The sequence below is a fragment of the Rhipicephalus microplus genome, chromosome 1 (assembly GCF_043290135.1).
Source record: "Rhipicephalus microplus isolate Deutch F79 chromosome 1, USDA_Rmic, whole genome shotgun sequence".
NCBI lineage: Eukaryota > Metazoa > Arthropoda > Arachnida > Ixodida > Ixodidae > Rhipicephalus > Rhipicephalus microplus.
The window spans coordinates 67996838-68022788 of NC_134700.1; the positions used below are offsets into that span (position 1 = coordinate 67996838).

A 25951-nucleotide genomic window follows, 5' to 3' on the forward strand; every position below is an offset into this window, starting at 1 on the left:
AGTCTTTTTGTCTGTAGGATGCGGAAACGCGGCTACAGCGGCAAGTTTGTCGGGGTCGGGTCGGACTCCTTTCGCGTTGACTACATGGCCAAGGAATTTGAACTCTTCATAACCAAAATGACACTTCTGCGCTTTGAGTGTAAGATCTGCTGATTGAATAGCCTGTAGCAAACTCCTGAAGTGACGAAGATGTTGCTGGAAGGTTTCAGAAAAACGACGACATCATAAGGTATACGAGACAAGTTAGCCACTTCAGACCAGTAAGCACAGTGTCTATCATTCGCTGGAAAGTTGCGGGCGCTGAGCACAAACCAAAAGGAAGGACTCGAAATTCATACAGGCCATCTGGGGTCACAAAGGCCGTTTTCTCGCCGTCTCGCTCGTCAACATCAATCTGCCAGTACCCGCTTTTTAAATCCAAAGAGGAAAAATAGTGGGTGCGGCGTAATCTGTCTAACGAGTCGTCGATGCGTGGCAGCGGGTACACGTCCTTTTTAGTCACGCTGTTCAGCTTCCGGTAATCGACGCAAAAACATAGCGTTCCGTCTTTCTTCTTGACTAGGACGACCGGAGAGGACCACGCACTGTTGGAAGGCTCGATGATGCCGTCGTCAAGCATTTCTCGAACTTGCGTACGAATGGCTTCTCGTTTCTTCGCTGACACACGGTAAGGCTGTTGGTGTACTGGGCGGGCGTCGTCGTAAGTGATGATTCTGTGCCTAGTGATCGAAGTCTGGCGCACCTTAGAGGAAGCAGCGAAGCATGACTTGAATTCAAGCAAGAGTTTTCGCAGTGCTGTCTGGTTTTCTGGTGTGAGGTTAGAATTAATATCGATATTGTTTAGAGACGTATCGGCGGCCTCCACTGCGTTCGACGAGAAGCAGATGGGAACAGTACCTAATTCATCTGCAAACGCTAACGAAGTGCCACGGAAAAGGTGTCGGTGTTCGTTGCTGAAATTTGTAACGAGCAGTTGAGATCGGCCATCACGTAGCTGTATGATACTCCTAGCCACACAAACACCTTGAGTCAGCAGGTGTTCGAAATTACTTTCTGCAATCGCTTCACCATTTCGCAATCCACAGCATGTGACGTCGACAATAACACTGGCTCTTGTAGGAAGCGTTATACTTTCAGCAGAAGCACGAAGAATGTCGGCACGTTGTTGGTCGTCCTGCTTGTCGATTGCTCGGTCGGCTGAGAAGGTGATGCGATTCTCTTGAAGGTCAATGACAGCTCCATACTCCTGCAGGAAGTCAACACCAAGAATAACGTCGCGTGAACATTCACGGAGCACAAGGAATTTTGCTACAAAAGTATAAACGCAGACCCGAACTCTACTCGTGCAGGTTCCAAGCGGAGAGACGGTGTGGCCACCAGCCGTTCGAATCACAGAGCCATGCCAGGGCGTGATTACCTTCTTTAGTGGTCTGGTCATTTTCCCCCTTAGTATAGAATAGTCAGCCCCGGTATCAACTAAAGCACCTACTGCATAGCCGTCTATCAGCACCGGTATATCCAGAGAAAGCCGCACATATCGCTCAGTTGAATCCACACCCTTTACTGTTAGCGTTGATCGGAGGTCTTCAGCACGTCGACTGCCAGCGACCTCGCCTCCAAGGGTCGCTTGCGTTAGTTTTCCCGGCGAGGACTGGGGGACCGTGCGCCAGCATGGCGCTGTGGCGAGGATGAAAAGCGCCTCGGCGACGGTGAGCGCGGCTGCCGTCCAGAAGGCGGTGGCATGCGCTGTTGAGCCAGGTAATCCTCAATGTCCCGGGGTCGCTGGCCATACCGAGGAGGCGCTGAATATACTGAAAAGCCGCGCAGCCCGAGGCGCCGGTATGGACACTGGCGGTACAAATGGTCCGCTTCACCGCAGTGGAAGCACAAAGGTCGGCGATCAGGAGTGCGCCAAACATCAGATTTCCGAGGCGAAGCACGTCTGTCGTCAAGGTAGCGTGCTGGTTGTTCCGCAAGATGCACAGGGTTGGCGTAAACGAGGGGTTGGGGTGTGCGTGTGTTCTCGTAGTACAGTGAAACTGTAGGAGGTGCCTGAACAAACAGCGGGAAAGAGGAAGCTGGGCGCTTCAAGGCTTCCGCATAAGTCGCACGGTGGTAGTCAGCCGGGGCGGGTGTGGCGTTATCCAGACTCACAGGGTCAAGCAGGGCATGTTGCAGCTCGTCCTTGACGATACTTGCAATAGAACTCACTGTAGGTAGTGGTGGTCTGGCAGCCTTTTGCAGCTCCTCGCGTACTATAGAGCGGATAAGGTCGCGCAGACACTCGGTGTTGTTCCCAAAAGTCGTGAGAACTTGAGCAGTGGACGTGTTCACTTGCCGCTCATACAGAGTGGATCGATGCTGAAGCATCTTTTCCATCGTGACGGCTTCAGACAAAAACTCGGCGACCGTGCTCGGAGGGCTCCCATACAAGGCCAACGAAAAGCTGCTCCTTAACTCCCCACATCAGGTGACGCAACTTCTTTTCTTCTGTCATACTTGAATCAGTCCGTCGGAACAGGCGCGTCATATTTTCCACATAGGTCGTGACAGTTTCGTTGGGCATCTGGATGCGGGCCTGGATCGCTCGCTCCGCTCGTTCGTGGCGATCAGCACTTCTGTAAGTGTCCAACAGCCGGCGGCGGAATTCGGGCCACGATGTCATCTGTTCCTCGTGGTTCATGTACCAGGTACGTGCTTCATCCTCCAAATAGAAGTACACACGCCGTAGTTTGGCCGCGTCGTTCCAGTCGTTCAAAGCAGCCACGCGTTCGAAGTCGACCAACCAGTTCTCGATGTCTTCGAGCTCGGTGCCATGAAACGGTGTCAGAACCTGTGGACTTTCGAGGGTGTACCGAGTCACCGGGGGGTTTCCCGTTCCTGTTAAAGTGGTTTGAACGGACGTGCTCATCATACTGGTGTGAACTGTAGGGTCAGCTTCGGGTGGCAATCCCCTGATCCTGCGGCTTGTCCGATGAACGGGAGTGTGGACTCGCACTGGGCTTGTGGTGCCGCTTCCAGGAAGGGTCTGAAACATCCGTGAGGGGCTACCCAGCACCTCCACCAATTGTCACGTCGCTCTAAGGTTTATTGATGTCCGAGCAACAGGGCTCTAACCAAGCGCGTCGGTTGGGCTTGTTTGCCAGAGCGGGGGTCTACGCGCACTTCTTTCTTCTCTGTGGTGTGAGCCTTCACCTTGGCATACGACCCACTACTAGAAGTAGGTGGCAATATTGTATTCGATTGTTGCTGAGAGTGTATATCTGTGTGTTATTTGATCTGCCGTATTTGAGAATATATTTTTGTTTTATTATCAACTGTCGGCTCTGCCTCGCTCTTTGGACGACAACTGGTGTATGCTGGCACGGCAAAAATGACCACATCTAAATTGTCCGTGCTTTTGTAGTGCAGTTTAGAGGGGCAATACTTCAGCCTTTGGAATTAGCCTGGCAATTGTCTCCCTAAATAGCGGGACCAGTGGTAATTAATCTGGCGTCTGTGACAGGACGTTTTTGGTGCACAGTGTGTCCAAAGTAGGGAGAAAGAGCCTCGAGTTGTCGGTTGTGCAATCGGATCGATATTTCTGTGTTACACGCATTGTCGCTAAGGATTGTGCATAGAGTTTTCAATAGCCAGAGTCGGGCAGTTATTCTGTGCACGCGGCTAGGCTTTATTTGATATGTATCATGGATTGGAGAAGCTAGTAGCTCTTGGTTAGAAGATGGGTCTTTCTGGCGTTGAACAACGAAAGTGGGTGAGCCAGAAGGAGAAAGAGGTGGCAGAAGGAGACAGGTTGGCAGCTGAGAGGGTGAAAGAAGATAGAGGTGCTAGAGAGGCAGATGCAAGTGGAGATAGCTGAGAGAGAAAGGCAGCAGCAGCACAAGATGGAACTCGAACGGCTTCATTTCCAGCAGCGAAAGGGAAGATAATAGTTTCCGCTTGAATCCAACCAAACTGCTCCTAGCGTTTGACGAGAGGAAGGAAACCTTTATGCCTACCTTCACAGGTCTGAGACGATTGCTAGGAGCAAGAATTGGCCGGCGCATCAATGGGCAACTGCTTTGAGTACTTGTATGAGTGGCGAAGCGCTCGGTGTGTACGGAAGGCTGATGCCAACCGATGCAGCTAACTATGCAAAACTAAAAGCTGTTTTACTGAAGCGATTCAGATTCACTGTAGAAGTCTTTTCGAGACATATTTCGGACGGGAAAGCCAGCTGATAGTGAGGCGGCTACGCAGTACGCTGCCCGATTTAGCCACTATTTTGACAGATGAATCGAGCTTTCAGGGAAAGCACAGGAGTACGGTGAGCTTAGAAAGCTCCTGATTAGGGAGCAATCTTTCCATCAGTTGCCACCTGAGTCTGTCGCTCTACTTGAAAGAGAGAAGAGCTAATTCGCTGGAAGACATGCTTGAATTGGCTGATCAATTCTTGGAAGCACAAGGTGGTATGAATTTGTCCGAACTCAAGAAAGAAAGGCCCGAAGATTCGAGAAAATCGGCACCTGAAGAAAAGAAGCGAGCACTGGAGAGTGTTCTGCGATGCTTTCGGTGTAACCGTGTGGGCCATCGTACTAACAGTTGTCGAACCAACTTCACGCGTCCCAGTATAATGAAATGTTTTAAATGTGGTCAGACTGGGCACAAGGCAGGCGCATGTCATAATGAAGTAGAAAAACCCCACCAAGTAACCTGTGTGCAGGCACCAACAAAAGATGATGATCATATCAGCGATGGATTTGTGGAGCTGAAAAGTGGGAAGGAGCTTTCTATTGTGGGTGCTGTAATGACAATGCGCCAAACAGGTGTCACGGCAATAATGTCAACGCTGCCTGGGAAATTGCGGAAAAGAATGTTACTCTGGTAAGAGACATTGGAAGCCCCACTGTTATCGGTCGGAGGAACTTGATGCAGGAGAGGGAGTTAACAGGCAGAGATAGGCTGATTTGCCTAATTGAGGGTTCGAGGCGGATGCTTCCTGAAGCTGGGATTGAGGTTGAAACACCTTACTTCAGTGAAAAAGTTACTGCCCTGTACATGATGACCCCCCTGTACAACCTAATCATCGGAAACATCGACAGAGCGCGAGGGCTGAATAATCCAGAACGTTTGGTGGAAAACCCGAATATGGAGCTCTTGTCAACACGGGAACTACTAAGTAGTAATACCAAAGAAGTTAATGCCATGAAGGATTCCACTCGAGCTCAAGGTGAAGCCATGGTGCAAAAGAAAGTGATCCAGGAGTGTGGCAGCTTGGGCTAGTTGGTATGGCATGACGATAGTTATAGCGCGAGAACAAAACGACGACACAGAGACGTGTCTTTCGTGTCCTTCTTGTCTCTGTGTTGTCGTTTTGTTCTCGCGCTATAACTATCGTGATCCAAAAGGTCATCATGTCAGACAAGAAAACGTACCGGGCAGTTGGAGTAGCAGCGAAACGACCTCAACCTACCAACAGTGAAAAGGTGTCGAAGTTGGCTAGCCACGCCCAAAGCCGCATCGTGCACGAGCTGGCGAAAAACCAGCACTGACGGGTCGAATGTGATGACACTTTGGCAGTGTCGAAAGTGTCAACGATGGCAGAGATGCCACCTCAGATGTCGTCGTTTGAAAGGGCTCGCTAGAACAGAAAGAAAAAAAAAAGAAGAGATCGAGCGAGCATCATAAATAAGGGCGCAAGTATAGCCCGAAGTGCATAGGATAGGAGGGGGGGTTGGATTTGCACGTGTTTGTTAGTCTTGAATGCAATATGTTGTGCAATTACTGTTTTCCCGTGTCACAAGTGTATGTTGACTGAGCCAGTGTTTGTTGCGGTGACATGATTTGATTGCATAAGTATTATTAAGGCAGACCCTTGTATGTTTTAATTGTTTGAAATGTGTGATAAAGTGTCGCACTCATGTACCGCTAGTTATATTTCATGTGTTGTGAGATTGAATTGCTATGTGAAATTCCATTGAATGTTCCATTGTGTTGCGTGCACGTTAACGAACCCCAGGTGGTCGAAATTTCCGGAGCCCTCCACTACGGCGTCTCTTATAATCATATCGTGGTTTTGGGACGTTAAACTCCACATATCAATCAATTCCATTGTGATTGTTATGCACCATGAGCGATGGACTGAGTTAGGGACTCTGTATATGGGACTTTTGTAATGTAGCTCTTTGTTCGCACTCATTTGTGTGGTTTTGAATTTTATCGGATAATATTCTTAAAGTGGGGGGCGGTGTCACAAACGAGCGCCCAACAAAGTGCACATTTCCGAATTCTAACCACTTCGTAAAATTGTGGCGCTGTTCGAATTCTCCAGAAGCCAGCACAAAAGAAGAAAACAAGCATCAAAAGACTCCTTGAGCCTTTCCCCCTCAAAAGCGTCATCGCTACGCTGACCAGCCTCCTCACATCTATTGCAGAGCAAACACCAGAAGCTTCGAGAAGGAAAGTGCGAGTCACTCCATGGTTGCGTCACGGGTCGAGGAGAGTTCTACAAAAGTCTCTCCCTTTCTCCAGCTTTGGCTGTGCAACGCGCTGACAGAACTTCCAGAACCCAGGACGAACGTATATAAGCCAGCAGCGAAGGGAGTGGCAAGCAGGAGATGAAGAGAGTTTTTTTTGCCATCAGGCGAAGGCTTGTCTTCAGTGAAAAAGCATTAGATGAAGAGTTCTTCTGCCCTCAGACGAATGCTAGTGTCTTCAGTGACGAAGCAGGAGATGAGAGTTTTTCCACGGTCAGGCGAAGGATTGTCTTCAGTGACAAAGGAGGACATGAAGAGAGTTTTTCTGTCGTCGAGTGAAGGCTTGTGTCTTCAGTTACAAAGCAGGAGATGAAGAAGTTTGCCACCTGCGGTTGAAAACTTGTGTTACAAGCAGGAGAAGAGTGTGTACCGCCAATGGGCGAAGATGTGTTCAGCAGTCGCAGAGTGTGTGTGCCCGACATGTTACCGGCAAAGAAGTTTTTGTTATTAAAGTGCAGACATTTGACGGCACGAGAATTTCCTGGAAGAAAAACCTCAGCGGAGGGGGGGGGGGGGGGTGACGGCTTGACTTTGAATGAACGTTGTTTTGAAGAGAAGCATTCAATCCTTGTTCCAAGAAATTTTGACTGCATTCGCTTGATGAACATTTTAGTCTAAAAGTGTCTTGGCTAGTTAATGCATGAGATTGCATCGTAGTGAGTGTTGTTCGTGCCCGTTGTTTTGGGTGTATTTTATTGTGTAGTACAGCATGCTTTGAGTATTTTTTATTGGTGACTTATTTTATTGTATTGTTGCCGAGAGTGCATATTTGTATGTGGTTCGATCTGCAGTATTTGAGAATATATTTTTGTTTTATTATCATCTCTCGACTCTGCCTCGTTTTTTGGACCACAACTGGCGTTTGCTGGTGCCAAGAAAGACCAAATCTAAATTGTCTGTGCTTTCGTGGTGGAGTTCAGGGGGCCGATACGTCACTTCTTGGAATTGGCCCGGCGATTGCCTTTCTAATTAACGGGACTCGTGACAGCAGGATAATGCTGCTGGTTGATTCTGCAAGTACACTGTCCTTTTTTATGAAAGGAAACACGTGAGTGCGTGGCTCTGCTGCAGCTGAATACAGCACCATCAACTGGCAGGTAAAGAAAGTGCATCACTTTTGGCATCACCGATTAGCAAACAATACAGCTGGTCATAGCCATTGTACAAGCGCTCTTAGACTGCACTCCCTTTCGGTTTCGCAAGGAGTGATGCCACGGAAAACAAATGCTTTCTTTAGCTGCCGGTTGATGGTGCTGTACCATGCCATGGTAGGACGCACGCCACATGCTTGCGTGTTCCCTTTCATAAAAAGGGACAATGTACTTTATAAAATAAGGGCTTTGCAGATTCTGTTATGAAAAGGTAATTTGGATATTCGAGCAAGGAAAAGAGGCAGTGGGAAAGAAAAAGAAACAGTAAGAAAAAAAATGCAGAAAGAATGCCAAGGTACCACGTGTAAGTGCACTTTATTTGAATGCAAACAGATGCTGTGTCCGAGTTAGAATTTCCTTAGCAGGATATTGAAATTACCACAGAGGTGCGTGCAATCTTGTGCTTTCGAATAGCTCTGCACCTACTCACTTGCACTTTAATTTCATGCAGACATGAAATTTCTGTAATTGTGTTGCATTGAAAAGAACTTCCATTTTTCAGTGGCTCTCATCTCACTTCATGAGCTTAGCCACGTGTTATTTTTTTTATTGCTTCCGTTGTTGTGCATAATAAGCCTCGAGGTGTAATTTAGTTGGTTTTTTTTTCTTACTACGTGTGAAATGACGGACTTTAAAGGGATTTAGAAACGTTTTTGTAAATTTTTGTCGGCGTTAAGGCTAGAGCATCGTCAAGCCATTGCCCCACAAATGTGCGAAGGCTGCTACAAACAATACCTTACTTTCCTTCTCACCTTTGCCTAGCGTCCTCAACACATGAGACGCACTGGCAATCACAGAGCTCTCATGACAGCACACAACAATTTGAGCTTCACCCAGTCATGACCTGCGATATTGCATGCCGACAGGTTGCGCACAATCTGGGAGACCATAGCCTAGTGCGCCAGGCATCACCCATACTGTGAGATTAAAAGAGTTTGGAGTAGTTGATATCTGCTTCGACAGGTGCTGCCACATCACCAGCTGATCCTTCTTTAGTGCACTTCACAATCAATCAGATCAGCAGCCTGTGAGACGTCATGGTACCAGAGGATGTCGTTCTGTGAACGAACGGTTGAAAACGCATTTGGCTGAGCCGCAGTGAGCAGCAGTGATCTGCAGCAATTCACAGCTTTAAAGCATAATAATTTACACAGTTCGTGCAGAGAGCTTAAATCAGTCTGTAAATGACGCTTAAGACTTGGGCCTACGAGCCCAATACATTTGTCCAAAATCGTCAAAACTGTTTCAGGGTCCCTTAAAAGTGGCAACTAGGGCCCTCATGCACCTGAGGTACCTTGGGAGGCTAAAGTAGCTGAAGGGGTCGACTTGGTGTGGACCTTTCCTTAGTATCAACAATTTAATATTAAAGAGTGTCGTTGGTTCAAGCAGGGAAGGAGCTATCACATTCTGTAGCATTACAGGAAGCTACCAACTAGAACCAAAACAGCATCTTATGTATGCCCACATGCAAAGGTCACAAGAAAGAAGTCAAGGCACCACAAATTTCGACTGTGGTGTCTTGGGCCAGTGTTTACATGCTCTGTCTCTTAGAATGAATACTTACCATCTAGCTTAGCTTTCGGTTATTCTTGGCTGTGAATCATTGTTCATGGCTTTAATGTTATGACTCCGGCTAGTGTTCCTCCAGATAATGCACCCTTCATTCTGTTGATATGTATTATATCATCTGACAAAAGATCACGAACTTGTGTCTTGCTTCCTTTTGTCCCGGTTCTGCTACTGTATCAGGATCCTCGCACTGCCAGGACAGTTTCATTGAATTCCTGATCTTTTCCTGTTTTCGTGGTCACTTGGCTGGCATGAGCTTCACATAATTTGGGCCAACTAGAAAAGCCAGAGAATTGTCAGGTGAATAATCAAGCGAAACAAGTCAGAGAAATCAACTTTCTTGCTGATCGTCTGTATCTAGGTGGTGTACAAACTTGCATCCCAGAGACTGTTTTCTCTGGGTAATTAATAGCTGTTGACCTCGGTGGCCACGCAAACATCCTTTTCACCTTGTAGTTATGTATTGGTTGCAAGCAACTCTTCAATGTGATAAGTATATTGGTCTATTAGCCCTGCCGCTTTCCAAGAATGTAGTCGCTTTGTAGATTTTCTATGTAATCTGCTGCCGTGCTGGATTGATGTTCTGTTTCAAACGGTCTACCATTGCCGTCGACTCAGTGAAACATTTGGGCTTGTGTCCACTTATTTACATAGCTGTTTACAGTGTGGGGTCTCGGCGAGGCGAACGCGCGCATCGCCACGCCACGCTCTTGGAGTGAACGGACACAGTTGACGCGGTCGGTACAAAGCACCCAACATACATACATTTATTCACTAATTTAGACGACGATATCGTCCGCCGAATGTTACATCAATTTCAATTAACACGCTACCATACAAACAACATAACGCAGTAACACACTAAACACACAATAACATGATAAGCACACACTATCACACCGAACACACTAACACATACCCAAGGCGGCGTCGCCAACGCCTGACTTTCCACGTGGGACCCCGGCGCGAAGCCCGCGGTGCCGAACACCGGGGGCCCACGCTACAGACAACCGTTCGCGGCAGCCGCCACGCGCAGAAGAGGCTCTCTCAACGCTCGCCCACCACCAAGGCCTGCCTTCCGCCAGGGGCCACCGCCGGCGCTACCACTCTACCAATAGTGGTACTCAAAGCGAACACAACGCCACCTATCGCCCGGCGGTGGTCACCACCGAAACAAAACCTTGGGGCGAGACACGTGCGCCACGCGGCGCAGACAACTTTACAGGGGGGGGGGGGGGGGGTTGTCAGCACTCCCACAACAGTCAGTCGTGAGGTTGTTTAATTACATTATGATTGCCTGTGCTTCTCGCTTTCTAGTATAATTGCACATGTATCCATTATGCCACTTGTAATTACGAAAAATTGTTACTGTTGTTACGTTTTGTGTGCCTGCTTTGTTTATTTTTTCGAAAGTGTCTGCTACATATGTATATTTTAAATAACTTTGTTTTGCGATTCATAGACCCTTTCTGTATATTGCTTAAATTTGCTTCTGCGAAAGTGTCCGGTGCGTGGTAATGGGTGGTGGGGCCAGTCAAGCTACATATACGTAGCTTTTTTTTTTTTTTCACCTTCCAATCCACATCTGAAGTTTTTGTAACTGTGTGTGGCAAATTAAACCAAACTTCAAACTTTATTCTTGTCGGGGCTCTACCCACTCTTGCATACTTTTTAATTAGCTGCAGTTCCCAGGTGTTAAATGCCATATGTTGTAGCATGACGTAGACAATTCTAAAGTTTTAGGCAATAAGACTTGAGTCAGTACTAAATGGTGGTACTATGATTGTCTTCATGGTTACATAAAGAACCAAAGGAAGAAAATGCGTAGTGGGTCACTCCGTCCACTTTGTCGTCCTTTCTTGGCCCTCTAGCATTGCCACAAAAAGAAAATTGCGAAAAAGAACATCTATCCTTTGCCTTACATCGATGGTGCGCCCCTCTGTCTTAGTGATTCGCAGTATTTTTCATTAAATCACCTTTCTTTATGCAGTGTACTGGCAGGTTTGTGCTAATGAAGAATAATAAATGACTTTGACTTTTATGAGGACTGGGACAAGACTGCATTCTTGCCAATCGCTGCCAATATTGAGTTTTGCTTTTCGGCTCCCATGATGCTCCAGCGATGTCCAAAGAAGTGAAAGAGGTGTAAAGTGGTCCCTGTGCTTATTTTACCTTGGCAATGACATTGTTATTTCCCAAAATTTTATGGCAGCCATAAAATTAAATTATCTAAAAGCTGCTTCAGTCACCGGCAACACATTTCTCTCAGATGCCTGGTCAACACTCACAGCAAGGAATCTACAAGGTGAAGAGAAGGAAATTCGGGGTCAATGGCTTGTAGTGGCAGGCTTCATGTTCTACGACTTTTTGGGCTGGTTATGCTACTTGTTTCTCTCTAACAGTTTGGCTTCACAATAATACAATGAATGTTTCTCTTTTAAAGGAGCAACTAAACGGAAAGTAGAGGAGCAGAAAGAACTTAGTTGCCTGTGCTCTAAATCTTCTACATGAATGGCCTTTTGTTTGTAGGCCCAGTGAAGCGAAGAAGTTTGCCAGCCAGATGATAGGCCATGTCCTTCGCACCAAACAGACGGGCGAAAAGGGTATTAAGGTGAACAAGGTCTTGGTCACCGAGCGCCTGTACAATCGGCGCGAGTACTACTTCGCGCTGATGATGGAACGGGAATACAATGTAAGTTTTCTGCTCACTGCTTTCAGTACTGCCATTCTCCTTAAAAAAATTTTTGGGGGCATGTCGGTTCATCTTAGAGCAAGGGAGTAACAGTGCGAAAACACGCCCACAAGAGAGAATAAGAAAACATGGACACACAGCGCCTGTTATCTATGACATCTTCTCTCTTGTGGGTGTGTTCTCGCGCTGTTACTTCCTTGCTCTGCAAGACCATTCTCTGTCCACAAAAAAGCCATAAACACAGATTCACTAGATACATAGATGTTAAGGTATGATGCCAAGTGATGGAAATTTTTTTGAAGCAATAATCACTAAAAATTATTAGTCCGCAATATAAAGCACATATTTTCAGCAGGGATCCTACTCCTGCGCCAAAGTGCACCAAACGAGATTCGCTGCGCCAGCCTGATAAAATCTACATAAATTGCGCTAAGCTACGCCAAACCATCTATCTCAGGGGTACACAACCTGTGGCTCGCAGGATAGTTTTATGCGGCTCCTGGACCGATGTCAGATATCTTGAAGTCGCTAGACACTGTGATTGCAGCAGTATTTAAATAACAATAATTAATGTTTTAATTACTGGAGACAGCAGTCGAGTCCAATGAGAGAATTCTTTACCTTTATGCAAACAGGCCATTGCCGTTTTCAAAAATTGGCCGCCAGTGCTTCTGCGCAGCAATGAAATTCAACCTCATTTCGTGGTGGGACTGCAACTAAAGCTCCGATGAGCGCAACTATAGCAGAAGGCTCGAGATATGTCACTGTTCACGACGGTGATTGCAGTGGTGTTAGTTCCGCATTGCTTCACTCACGTATGCCAACCCCATATATATGTACTCTAATTGAAAATGAAACACATTTGCAAATGAAACCCGGTTGCAGCAAAGAATACCATATTTACTTGCATAATGAATGCACTTTTTTTTTTCTTGAAAAATGGGAGCAAAGTTGGAAGTGCGTTTATTATGTGGGACAGATTTTAAGAAAACTTTTTCGGCATGAGCGAAAAAGGCTGTAATGCAAAAAAAGAAGTTAGGTCATTTAGCTTTTCGCATATGTGTAGACTGTTTGGAAACAGGTTCTTTGTTGCACTTTACTCATCTTCAGGTGTTGATGGCCCTATCTTCTGCAACCTGTCCCCGTGTCGCCCGCGCATGCCATAAAAGCTTTTTTGGGCTATCTTTTCTCGCAATCGCTTAACCATAACAGTGGTATCATTGGAGCTTGAGAGTTGCCCAGAAGCGTGTGCTACGACGCACTTTGCCAACTTTGTGGCAACCTCGCACGATAACGCTGTTGTCATTGTAGCAAGTAACGAACATGGCAGCAAGGTACCTCCGGAACATCAAAACAAACCGTCGATAACAAGATTAACCACAAAATACGGCTGCCGCCTCGCTTTAACATGAGAAGTTTCTGTGTGCGCGGCGAACAAGCCAGGCGAGTGGAGGTGCTATCATGTTGTGGAAATCGTCACAACATTTTCTGGGTGACAAGCGATTTTTCCTGGTTTTCCAGAAACCTGAGACGCGATATCGACGAATAGCGCTTCGCAACAGCAAATCCTGTCATGGTCGCTCGGAAACAGCGTGCACTTTGTTGATCCTTAAAGTTTTGTATTTGCAGGAAGCTGTCGTCGGTCTGCGCAAGCAGATTCATGATTTTCTCTCGCTCTCGCTGGCTGTGTGCTTATCAGCTGCGATGTCTCTACACTCGCATTCGTGAACCCCGCTGTGGTGCACAAATAAAGAAGACGGGGGGCGTGCCGTGCACAGATAAAAAGAAAAACAATACGGCGCGTAGCAACTGGCGAAGGGGGGGAAGGGTAGTGAGCTGAGGGGGGTTGGCATAATAATTAAAAAAACGGAAGAGATTCATGCGGTAAGCAGGCACCAGGTGTTCGTTAGCGGGACTGCAGGGGAAGAATGTAGAAGGTGCATTTATTATGCGGGGAAAAAAATCTAAATTTTGGCGACTGAAGCTGGTGGTGCGATTATTATGCCACTTGAGTGCGCTCATGACGCGAGTAAATGCAGTGTTACACGTAGAAACAAAACTTACATGCAACAAGCACGACATATAGTTTATTTTGTAAAATAAAAGGGCAATAAGATTATGATTATGACTATATGATTATGAGAGACCAGCGTCTCTCATAATCATATAGTGGTTTTGGGACGTTAAACCCCACATATCAATCAAAGGGCGAGAAACCGCAAAAGGCCTTGGGTACTAGTTCGATAACCATATTTTTGTGTTGCCCCACCGCGGTGCTTTAGTGGCTAAGGTACTCGACCAGTGACCCGCAGGTTGCGGGTTTGAATTCCGGCTGCAGCGGCTGCATTTCCGATGGAGGCGGAAATGCTGTAGGCCTGTGTGCTCAGATTTGGGTGCACATTAAAGAACCTCAGGTGGTCTGAATTTCCGGAGCCATTCATTACAACATCTCTCATAATCATATGGTGGTTTTGGGATGTTACACCCCACATATCAATTACATATCATAATTTCGCATTCCAAGGAGATCACGCTGCCGTTCCAGTTAGAATCCCATACAACGACGATATCCAGGGCATCCAATCAAGTGCGCACGCGTGTGCACTTGATTTCATGTTAGAAGCACCACTGTTGAGCAGCGGTAGAGCCCGCGTTCATTTCTCGCACTGCTTCATGTTAAGTAGAACCTTGTTATGATGAAGCAGCATATGACTAACTAATTGCTATAACAAAGCAATTGTAATTTTCCTTGAAATTGTCATAGACGCCCATGAATTGAAAACCTCATTTTAACGAAGTAAAATTTTTTCACAATGGATATAACAAACCATTCCTTGTCCACAATGAGCATTTACTTATCATTTTGGTATACATTAATTCCATATCTTATATAGCGCGGGACGGATTATGTATCATCACGGCCGCGGTTATTTATAACTCACGCCTTGGGCTCGCCGGGAGCCGCCTGCCAACACACGCGTCGGTTTTATCTTCATGCTTTCACCTTCTTTGGGAACTAATGGACTTGCCCGCTCAGAAACTCGCGCAAGCGTGCGCGTCAGCCAGCCTGTAGAACTCATTGACCCGCCCGTGCATCTGACCTCCTCCTCCTCCCCTTCAGCTCAGCACTAGGACCGTGGAGATTGTGGCTATGTTTCTTGTCGTTCGCTGTGGAACAGCAACATCACCTTTTAGTTTTGCCGCCTGACACGAGATGGACAACAGCAGCGGCAAACGTAAGCGCGAAAATATAACAATCGAGCAGAAGTCGGCAATGTTGAAAGCCGTTGAATCCGGCGTCGAAAAGAAAATGCAGTCGAAGATTTCAGTGATGTTGCCACGGGCGACCAGTCCCAGACGTCGTGGGATGCTCTTTTTGACGCTACCGATGTGCCTAACTTTCTGCACGTACATCAATGCTGATGCTGACATGGTGACAATGAAAAAGTTGTCAGATGCGGTGATGGGGGTGCATAATGACAGTGACGAATGTGTCAACACCCCAGAGCCTAATGTTAGTGAACCCGACGTACCAACGCCCGCGCAAGCAATGGATGCGACAGGCTTGTTGCAATGCTTCTTTGGTGCTTACGATGACCACGAGGACGGACTCGTAATAGCTGCTGAAGGTTAAAAAGCAGTCATCCTCAGGAAGAAGATTCAGTAAAAGTCTATTATGGACTATTTTCTTCGAAGGTATCTTCCCGCTAATGTGCGGAATTTGGTGGAAATACAGGTGCATTGTTCTTTATTATTTTGCTAGTTTTTGCCTTCCGACGGCCATTCTTCCCTGCGTGGTGAGCTGCTGTGATATTTGGTAGTGAGTAAGTTCTCTCGGACACGCAGCCTTGCGTGTCCGAGAATTTAAGCATGCAATGCGTGGGTGGTGCTTACAACCATTAAAGTTTCCGAGTGTTAAAAAAAGCAACGTTGAGACACGCGTTGCCAACGAAATGAATGCCAAAAATAAAAAGGGCAATAACAGAAAAAAAGCAAACACGTGGAAATTCGCCGTATACTTCTCAGACTGCCTCGATTATGCATATTGCACAGAAACTATGTCGAATCATGTCCCGAATTTTAAGTGCTGAAAGACGCCAATCGATCGATTTAACGGGCGCGCACCCGATTTCAAGACATCGCAATCGAATCACGAATCGCCATTCAAGTGCTACATGTGCCACCTTTAACTCACTAACGATATGTATCCCTTCTTGTCAAGTGCACCCACTGCAAAAAGTTTCGTTGATTTTGTACCAAACCAAAACTTGGGTAGTGCGTAAGTACTACCGAAACGTAACCAACGCTGATTAGGCTTTGCCTGCCGTTTCGTATGTTGTTGTGGTAAGTTTGTTCAAGACGGGAAGATCCAGCGTTAAAAAAAAAATCGCATCAAGCACTGAACCAAGAACAGCTTGCATGATACGAAGTTTGCGTTCGCAGACGGGAGATCAACAAAGATGAAAACACGCCAAGCTTACATCTCACTGGCAGCAAAGGCGAAAGCTCACGCAACAAACGCGATATCTGTTGCAAGGTCGATAACGGTGATGTTTTTCCAGACAGGAAACTGTTAAGCGCAGTTGATAAGTACGGCACCGCAGGTGCCACATTTAGCCGCGTGCGGCCAGAACCATGCTAGCGACGCCATAATCAGCGCCGGTGCAAAGGCTTATTTGTTGCCGAAGCAACCACCCTTCTGCTCTGTGAGCCTGCGCAGGGTTTCGTGGTCTTTTTTTTTTTTTTGTTCCCTCCACTCTTTGTTTGTTCACTCCGCATTCCTCCTTTTCTGTAATGACTGTGACAGACATGCATGCACACACGTGCCCCTGTTGGCAGCTACGCCCCTCGAGATAAGATGTATATATGAGCGTGCTATTGTTTAATAAAGCATTCCTTAGACGCACATGACCCGTGCTAGCTACAATGACCTTGTCGCTCGCTCCCCAGCGGCCCATCCAATGCGCCTCCTTTCAGACGCACTCTTTACCGCCTTTGTCGCAACGATTTTCTGGCAAACACATTATTACCGGTCTTTCATCTTGGGGCACCCCATGATAAGCGGTATGTGTATACATAGGGTATTATGGGAGGGTAAATGGGAGTCCAAAAAGACCGCATTGTAACCGGTTTTGCACTATAAGCGGTTGCGTTATAAGTGGTCTACACTGTACATATTGTCACATTCTAAACTTGTGATCACACCGTTGACGTATACCAAAGAAGCAAGCAATACCATGATCACAGGTGCTTCAAGCACCACCTCCATTCTAGTCTTGTTTTCGTCACCATGCCATTGTGAACTCCACTTCATTGAGTCATCAGTCACTGGTGCACAGCGGACAACTGGCCAATCTGTTTTTCACGAGGTCCACCCGAACAAGTCGCAAACTTATTCCATCGCCAGCCACTACCACGCACCTCTCACTCAGACCACCTGTTCCCCTACACTTCGGATACTGACTTGTGATTTCCCTGCTTAAGCCTTCGACCACATCCTGTTTGCTCGCTTTCCCTGATGTGTAGATCTCTATCTACAACTGACATGAAAAACTAAGAAATATATCCTTAACACCTAAGGTATGTCGCCAAGGGGAAAAAGCGAATTTATATTCAGAATATCGCTTTTCATTTTTGGTTATGTTAAATGTTTAATTTATTCTCCGTCATTTTGCTGCATAAATATGAACCTGTAATCAAGCTAATCCTACGATTGACACACAAGTGACCCTTTCAGCTTCGGTTTCGTATTTGATGGGTGGTCGAACATTTTTGCTTGTATATTTGGAAAAAAACTACATAGACGGATGCTTTATGCAGCAAAATGACGAAGAATAAATTGGGTATTTAACATAACCAAAAATGGAAAACGACATTTTGAAAAAAAATTCGCTTTTTCCACTTGGCGTCTTACCTTAGGTGTTAAGGATATAGTTCTTAGTTTTTCATGTCAGTTGTAGATGGAGATCTACGCATCCGGGAGAGCGAGCAAACAGGATGTGGTCGAAGGATTAAGCAGGGAAATCGCAACTCAGTATCCGAAGTGTAGGGAAACAGGTGGTCTGAGTGAGAGGTGCGTGGTAGTGGCTGGCGCTGGCATGTCCGGTTTGACCTCGTGAAAAACAGATAGACCAGTTGTCTGCTGTGCGCCAGTGATTGATGACTCAATGAAGTGGAGTTCACAATGGCATGGTGATGAAAACAGGACTAGAATGGTGGTAGTGCTTGGAGCATCTGTGATCATGGTCTTGCTTGCTGCTTTGGTGGATGCTAAGGGTGCAGTCAAATGTAGTGCCCAGTCTGGTGGAAGGTCCTTGGACACTTGATGTTTTGTGTGATCTAGTAAACGGACACTTGATACCTGTGATCTAGTAAACGATTATTTAAACACCTTTCGGTTTGATTCATATAGTACTTTCTGCTAGACTGGAAAGGGTGCTGTCTATCTCACTTTATAAGATAGACAGCTCCCTTCCCAGATTTAGCCAACTCCTTTCAGTGGTTAACTTCACTGAGGTGAAATGGGAGCTCATAGAGACATAATTTTGTGCCTCGAGGAGTAAAAATGAAAACGGTTTTGTACCTGTGCCACCTGTGATTACCGTTCTTGAAAGCTGTCATATATCCACTGTCTGAAGAGTGTGGCTGTTTTTCACAGGGCCCGGTGATCGTGGCCTCATCCCAGGGCGGTGTCAACATTGAGGAAGTGGCCAAGGAAAACCCTGAGGCCATACTCAAGCTGCCTATCGACATCACCAAGGGTGTGGACAAGGAGCGCACTGCCGAACTCGTCCGAGGCCTCGGCTTCCACCCGGCTGCAGTCGAGGGGGCAATTATCTTTCTTGGGATAAATTCTTCTAGAACTACTTTCTCACGAGCTACAGGAAATGAATTTAGGGTGACATGTTCTTAATTCTGTGCGAGCTTCTCGCTGTTTACAACACCGAGGTCATCAGATGTGGTCAACAGACAGGTTTCTCCAAATTGCTGCAAAAGGTTTTGCAACGCTCATTCCTTAGGCCCCCATTTTTCCTGATATGATCTTTCTTGCGATGCAAATTTAATATTTTTTCAGTTGGAAGGCGATAGTGTTTTGTTTTTCAGAGAGATAACCAATATACTAATGATATTTATTCACTTCAGTCTGATCGTGCTGCTATCCCAAAATGGTGTAATGAATGGTTAATGCAACTAAATATTAAGAAATGTGAAGTCATGCATGTTTCGGGAACATTTTCCTGCCCATCACCATGTATTACATTGATAACATTAATTTAGATTTAGTAATAAATACTTGTTTTCATATCACTGCTAGCCTAAACTGGTCTGTTGCCCCGCCGCGGTGGTCTAGTGGCTAAGGTACTCGGCTGCTGACCCGCAGGTCATGGAATTCTGGCTGCGGCAGCTGCATTTTCGATGGAGGCGAAAATGCTGTAGGCCCGTGTACATAGATTTGGGTGCACGTTGGAGAACCCCAGGTGGCCAAAATTTCTGGAGCCCTCCACTACAGCATTTCTCATAATCATACGGTGATTTTGGGACATTAAACCCCACATATCAACCAATCAATCAATTAAACTGGTCTGTTCACATCCAGCACTTCATTAACAAAGCTTATCACATCGAAAATGTTATCGCATCCTTTTCTTTTTCTTTCTTTTCTTTTTTTGAAACTCCTGCTGTATGAAACATATGGTGACCCCGCTACTAACTGCAGCGGACGATCACCGCGGGTTCACGCTTAGCGAGCCACAGGGCCGCTACTCCGTTTACTTGCGTGTAGCGCACCGCTCCGCGCGCGCTCAACTAATAAGGCGTTTAGCGCGGCGCGGCAAACAGACAGTGTTCTAATGCAAAACACAACACTTTATTGCCACTGGCGGCACCCCGAACAACAGTACAATGTCCGCTCCTGGGACGCGGGTAGCAAAGGCACCCGCACGCGGACGTTCACAATAAGGGGAAAACCGCGAGCACGTCGCAGCTGGCAATGGCGAGCTTTGACACGCCGGTCGGGAAAAGGTCCCTCGCGGCTATGCTGCGCACTCTCACGATGGCCACTGGGCCTGGTCGCGAGTGTTAGGGCAAACCTCGTACGCGTAGGCCTACGGCAAGTGCGGCTCGTTGTGGTACGACCACTTCAAGCACTAGGCACCGCTGTGGGCTTAGCGTACGCTACCGAAGCTAGCACTCAAGTAAACACTCCTGCCGAAGTGCCCAAGGCCACCCCAGGCAGGCTACAGTCCGGCGATTCCCCAAGGGGACGCGGACGAAGGAAAACACGTGCTTACCCGGCGCCGACCAACGGAGAAGAGACCGCTCCCTCAGCGCGCGCCGTGCCTGCGCGTGGCGCCATCTATCGCCACGTGGTGTTAACAGAGCAGGAAAGCAAAAGGGTGTGGCCGTGTGGCGGAATGCCCGCGAAATGGTCGCGGGCGCGCCTCAGATCCCCACATCCTCCTCTCCTTAATTCACCCTATATACCGGTCTGCAAAGGCAGCCGGTCGTCGCCCATGCATGCAAAGGCGTCATGCAATGGGCAACAGCTAGCCTCAGCCTCGCTCTGCAACTGCTGCTGAAGAAAAAAAATAAACAACACAATAATACACTTGACAAATACAAGGGCTCCGCGGAAGAGGGGTAACGGGAGTTCGTGATGCTCACGCAAGAGCGCGTCCGCGGCTCGGAGGGGCAGCGTCACGTAATGTCTGACTTGGGTGATTGCGTGGATGCGAGAGTTCAAGAGGAGGGTTCTGGTTGAGGCCTTCATGCGAGAAACGGGCTCACCTTCGTCTCGTCGATGTTGACGACAGCCCTGCGAGTCCGACGAACGCCGCCTTGGTGGAGGTTCGGATGGACCTCGCTGCGACAGCCGGCCCTTCTGCTGGAATAATGGTCGCCAAATTCATTGGCTGCGAGGCGTCCTGCGGCGTTGGTCGAGTCGTGCACAGCGTTTGCGACAGCTGGCCTCGTGCAGGTCTCCGAACACCTCCAGAGTCCAAAGTGGTGTAGGGGTCGGTGACTTCCTAAGTTGTCGCCACACGCACACACACACGCACACACACCTCCGATGGTCGGGTCTCTCCAAACGCGCACCGCAAGGGAACCGCAGAGTGTCATTTGTCCCTCTCCCCACGCTAAAGCACCAATTCACAATCCCCTCCTCCAGCGAGAAGGACAAAAAATGAAAACACGAAAAAAAAAACATCAAGTAAACAACAACACTCAAATGACAATCAGCAGCAGTAACTGGGCGGAACAGACTTCTTTGCAAGCACTGGCTGTAAAGAAGTTAGCTAACTGAGATTAGAAAATAAAAATGAGGGCCTTCGGTTGCGGAAATAAGCCCGCCGTCTGGCGCTAAATCACTAGGGTGACCGCTTCCTCAGATTATACCGGTGCGTGGTCCGAATGCGGTCCGCCGCGCCGGGTGTGCGCCGTTGCTTGCGCGAAGAGCCACTGGGCGCTGGCGCAGGCTCGTCAGACCTCGACGCAAAGGCTTTCAGGTCTGCGATATGGGCACGGCTGAGTTTTCCCGAAAGCGGGTCTTTCAGCAAGTACGCGAGTGGAGTCCAAGCTTTTTCCACTCGGTACGGACCAAGCCACTTTGGAGCGAGCGAAGTTGAGAAACTCTTGCTCGCGTCGCTAAGAGCGTGGTTGCGCTTCAGGGGAAAACCGCGAGCACGTCGCAGCTGGCAATGGCGGGCTTTGACACGCCGGTCGGGAAAAGGTCCCTCGCGGCTATGCTGCGCACTCTCACGATGGCCACTGGGCCTGGTCGCGAGTGTTAGGGCAAACCTCGTACGCGTAGGCCTACGGCAAGTGCGGCTCGTTGTGGTACGGCCACTTCAAGCACTAGGCACCGCTGTGGGCTTAGCGTACGTTACCGAAGCTAGCACTCAAGTAAACACGCCTGCCGAGGTGCCCAAGGCCACCCCAGGCAGGCTACAGTCCGGCGATTCCCAAAGGGGACGCGGACGAAGGAAAACACGTGCTTACCCGGCGCCGACCAACGGAGAAGAGACCGCTCCCTCGGCGCGCGCAGTGGCGCGCGCTGTGCCCGCGCATGGCGCCATCTATCGCCACGTGGTGTTAACGAAGCAGGAAAGCAAAAGGGTGTGGCCGTGTGGCGGAATGCCCGCGAAATGGGCGCGGGCGCGCCTCAGATCCCCACAAACACTAATCCGACTCACATTGGAGTATGCTACTGCGGTGCGGGTCTCTTCCCATGTAAAGTCAATTGCTGCTCTAGAAATGGTCCAGTACAACTCTGCACATTTTATTCTCGGCCAGTATGACCTCTACAAAAGACCTTTGCTTCCCATTGTTATCACTGCACAGAAAAGTGTCATGCCTTGCCTTGATCTATAAAATGTATCCTCATCCTGCACTGTGCGATTATCGCATCTCTTAATAACTATTTTATGTATCCCATCACACTGACCATTGTCACAAAGTCTGATTCGCTTTATGCCATAATACGATTTTAAAGAAGTTTATTGGGCGAATCTAATGGGCAGGTGGAAGATTCGAGATAGCGACAGGACGTGGAAGATGGTGGAGCTCGAGTGCCGATCTCATGGTGCCTTACTCTGCGATGATGCTTGGGGTTCCCTGGTGTTGTCATCATTCCTTCATAATAGTCCCCGTCGAGAAAGATGAAGCCATCATGGCGATCTAACAGGTGGGAACTAGCGGGTCGAAGTACGGCTTCAAGCGGTCCACGTGAACAATATCGTGTCCACACCGACAAAGGTCACCGAGCGGCGAAAGCGGTTTAATGACATAATTGACGGGCGATGTGCGCTCTACCACGCGGTATGGACCTTGCTCATTTAAAAGTAGCTTAACAGACAAACCAGGTGCAAATGGCGGTACATATAGCCATACAAGGGTTCCAGGGGCGAACTTTGCGGCAGGAGGGTGGTCGTCATTGCAGGCCTTTTTCTGACGTTGCTAGTTCGCGGCATTCTTCGGTGTGACGTGCAGCTTTGGACACGGTCGTGCACTCAGATGCATCTGGTGGGTATGGCAGCAAAGTGTCAATTGTTGCGATGATTGGCTTCCGTAAGGAAGATTGGGGAAAAGCAGGTGGTGACTTGGGTAGTGGTGTTGTACGCGTAGGTCGCAAACGGAAGAAGCAGGTCTCAGTTCGTTTGGTCAGATGCCACATGCGTCGCGAGTATGTCATTCAGGGTTCGATTAAACAGCTCAGTCAGGCCATTCGTCTGAGGGTGGTAAGCAGTACTCATTCGGTGTACAATATGGCACTGGCAGAGCAGTGTTTGAATTACGTCGGATAGAAATACACGGCCCCGGTCACTGAGGAGCTAGCGAGTAGGGCCATGATGCAATACGAAACGATGAAGGATGAAAGCTGCGACGTCCTGTGTGGTCGCTGTAGGAAGAGCAGCGGTTTCGGCGTACCGTGTGAGGTGATCTACAGCAACGATAGCCCGCGGGTTACCTGCTGTCATCAATGGCAGTAGTCTATAAAGGTCAATTTCAACGTGACCAAATGGGTGGTCGGGGCACGCAAGCGGCTGTAGTGGAGATGCTCTTGGATTTGGTGGCTGTTTCCGTCGCTGACACATGTGGCAGCCGTGAATGAACTGTCGAACAAACGTAAACATCCCACGCCAGTAGTACCGCTTCCTTCAACATTCATAGGTCTTGAAGACATTGGCGTAAGCGCATTGCGGGTCGGAGTAAAATGATGCACAGATTGTAGAGCGCAGCTTTCGGAGAATAACGAGCAGCCACTTCCTGCCGTCTGTTGATTAACTGCGCCGGTACAAGAGGCCACCTTGAATGGTGAAGTGCGAAGCTTGGCGTCGCATTGTACGAGTCGTTGCAAGTGTCGGTACCCCAGATCAAACGTCCAGAAGCGAAGTTATCCATGGATCCTCATTCTGTGCAGAAGACATTGTGTTGATGGCAAGAGCTGACAGCGTATGTTCTATAGAAGATACAGAGGCAGCCTCAGTGGACAGTGGTGATCGCGAGAGCGCATCAGCATCGGCATGTTGGCGGCCAGAACGGTGCATGACGCGGATGTCATATTTTTGAAGTCGCAGAGCCCAAAGAGCAAGGCGACCTGATGGATCCTTCAGCTACAACAACCAACATAAGGCATGATGGTCTGTAACTACAGCAAACGTGCGGCCATATAAGTATGGGCGAAACTTGACAATTGTCCAAAGTATGGCTAAGCACTTTTTTTCGGTAACACTGTCGTTTACCTCAGCTTTGTTTAGCGTTCTGCTGGCGTAGGCGACGACATACTCAGGGGATCCAGGCTTGCGTTGAGCGAGAACTGCACCGAGACCGACACCACTCGCGTCTTTATGGATCTCAGTTGCAGCCATGGAATCATAGTGGCGCAATATAGGTGGTGATGTCAGGAGACGGCGAAGAGTGGTAAATGCGTGATTACACTCGGAAGACCTTGACGAGATGTCGTTGGCACTGCCTAAAAATTAGGTCAAAAGGGCAATTATGGAGGCAAAGTTGCACACAAACCGACGAAAGTAGGAGCACAATCCTACGAAGCGGTTTAACTGTTTTACAGTCGTCGGTTTGGGGAATTCAGCGACAGAGCGTAGTTTAGCCGGGTCGGGAAGAACGCCATTCTTTGGTACGACGTGACCGAAAATGGTTAGCTTCCGAGCAGCGAAATGGCATTTCTTGAGATTCAGTTGGAGCTGTGCATTCTTCAGACACGTGAGGACATATTTCAGGCGTACAAGATGTGTTGCGAAATCGGGTGTAAAAATGATGATATCATCGAGGTAGCAGAGGCATATGTTCCATTTCAAACCCCGCAGAACTGAGTCCATTATGCGCTCGAATGTGGCTGGCGCATTGCAGAGGCCGAAGGGCATGACATTGGACTCGTATCGCCCGTCTGGTGTCACGAAGGCTGTTTTTGGATGATCGGCTTCTGCTAAGGGCACCTGCCAATACCCCGAACGCGAATCTAACGACGAAAAAAAACTCGGCACCTTGTAAGCAATCAAGGGCATCATCAATCCTGGGCAAAGGGTATACGTCTTTGTGAGCGATCTTATTTAGGCGCCTGTAATCAATGCAGAAGCGAATTGTATCATCCTTCTTCTTAACAAGAACGACAGGTTATGCCCATGGACTTTGGGAAGGTCAGATAATGTCGCGCTTGAACATATCATCACTCTGTTCGGTGATAACCTGACATTCCGCGGCGGAAACACGGTATGGTCGCTGTTGTACTGGCACCTTCGAACCTGTGTCGATGCAGTGAAAAAAACTGGGCGTTCGGCCAAGGGTAGGTTGAGCAACGTTAAAGGATTCACGGAACTGGTAGAGCAGCTGAAGGAGCTCAGAGCGTTCAGATGGCGATAGTCCGTCAGCGATCGATGAATCAAAAAGCTCGGAAGGTGGTACATAGGAAGGGTTGAGGGCACTGATGGCGTCGTAGTCACCAGAAAAATCTGGCGTCATGGTAAAAATTTGTTCTTTATTAATGGCATGCACGTGTCCAAGAGATTCACTTTGAAGCAGTTCGACCGGATACGGAAGGGGATTGATGAGGCAAAGAGCACTGTTTTCTTCAGAAATAGCGAGGGTTGAATAAGGCAGAAGAAGTGATCTTCGACTAAGGAAGAGGCTTGATGGTTCAAAGAATGCAGCTTCGTCCCTAGTGCCGTCACAGAACACGGGGAGCAACACAGCTGCTGTCGAAAGAATTTCAGTGCCTTCTTTGATGACGAGTTTGTGTACGGCAGGCTGAATGCAGTTGGTTGGTTGGTCGTAAAACGGGAATAGTTCAAGTTCCGATCTTGCACAATAAACAACGGCGTGGTTACGCGATAAAAATCTCATCCAAGTATGATGTCATGTGAGCATGACGAAAGGACAATAAACTCAACAGAGTAGCGGTCCTTCGCGATGATCAGTCAGGCAGTACAGGCAGCTACAGGCTGAACCGAGTCCCCATGCGCTGTTTGCAAGGACATCATATCAAGAGGCATACTTACTTTTCGGAG

The 25951-nt window shown here is 48.0% G+C and overlaps 1 protein-coding gene across 4 annotated transcripts in view; it reads left to right on the forward strand.

Moving 5' to 3' along the window:
- Nucleotides 1-25951, forward strand: part of ScsbetaA (Succinyl-coenzyme A synthetase beta subunit, ADP-forming) — a 79358-nt gene that overhangs the window by 10954 nt on the left and 42453 nt on the right. For 3 of the 4 annotated variants that reach the window (XM_075875980.1, XM_075875875.1, XM_075875926.1), the window contains exons 4-5: nucleotides 11765-11927; nucleotides 18586-18764. In XM_075875980.1, coding sequence (XP_075732095.1) covers nucleotides 11765-11927; nucleotides 18586-18764 — 342 coding nt within the window. The remainder of the gene's footprint in view (nucleotides 1-11764; nucleotides 11928-18585; nucleotides 18765-25951) is intronic. The other variant, XM_037429985.2, reaches the window with a different exon arrangement.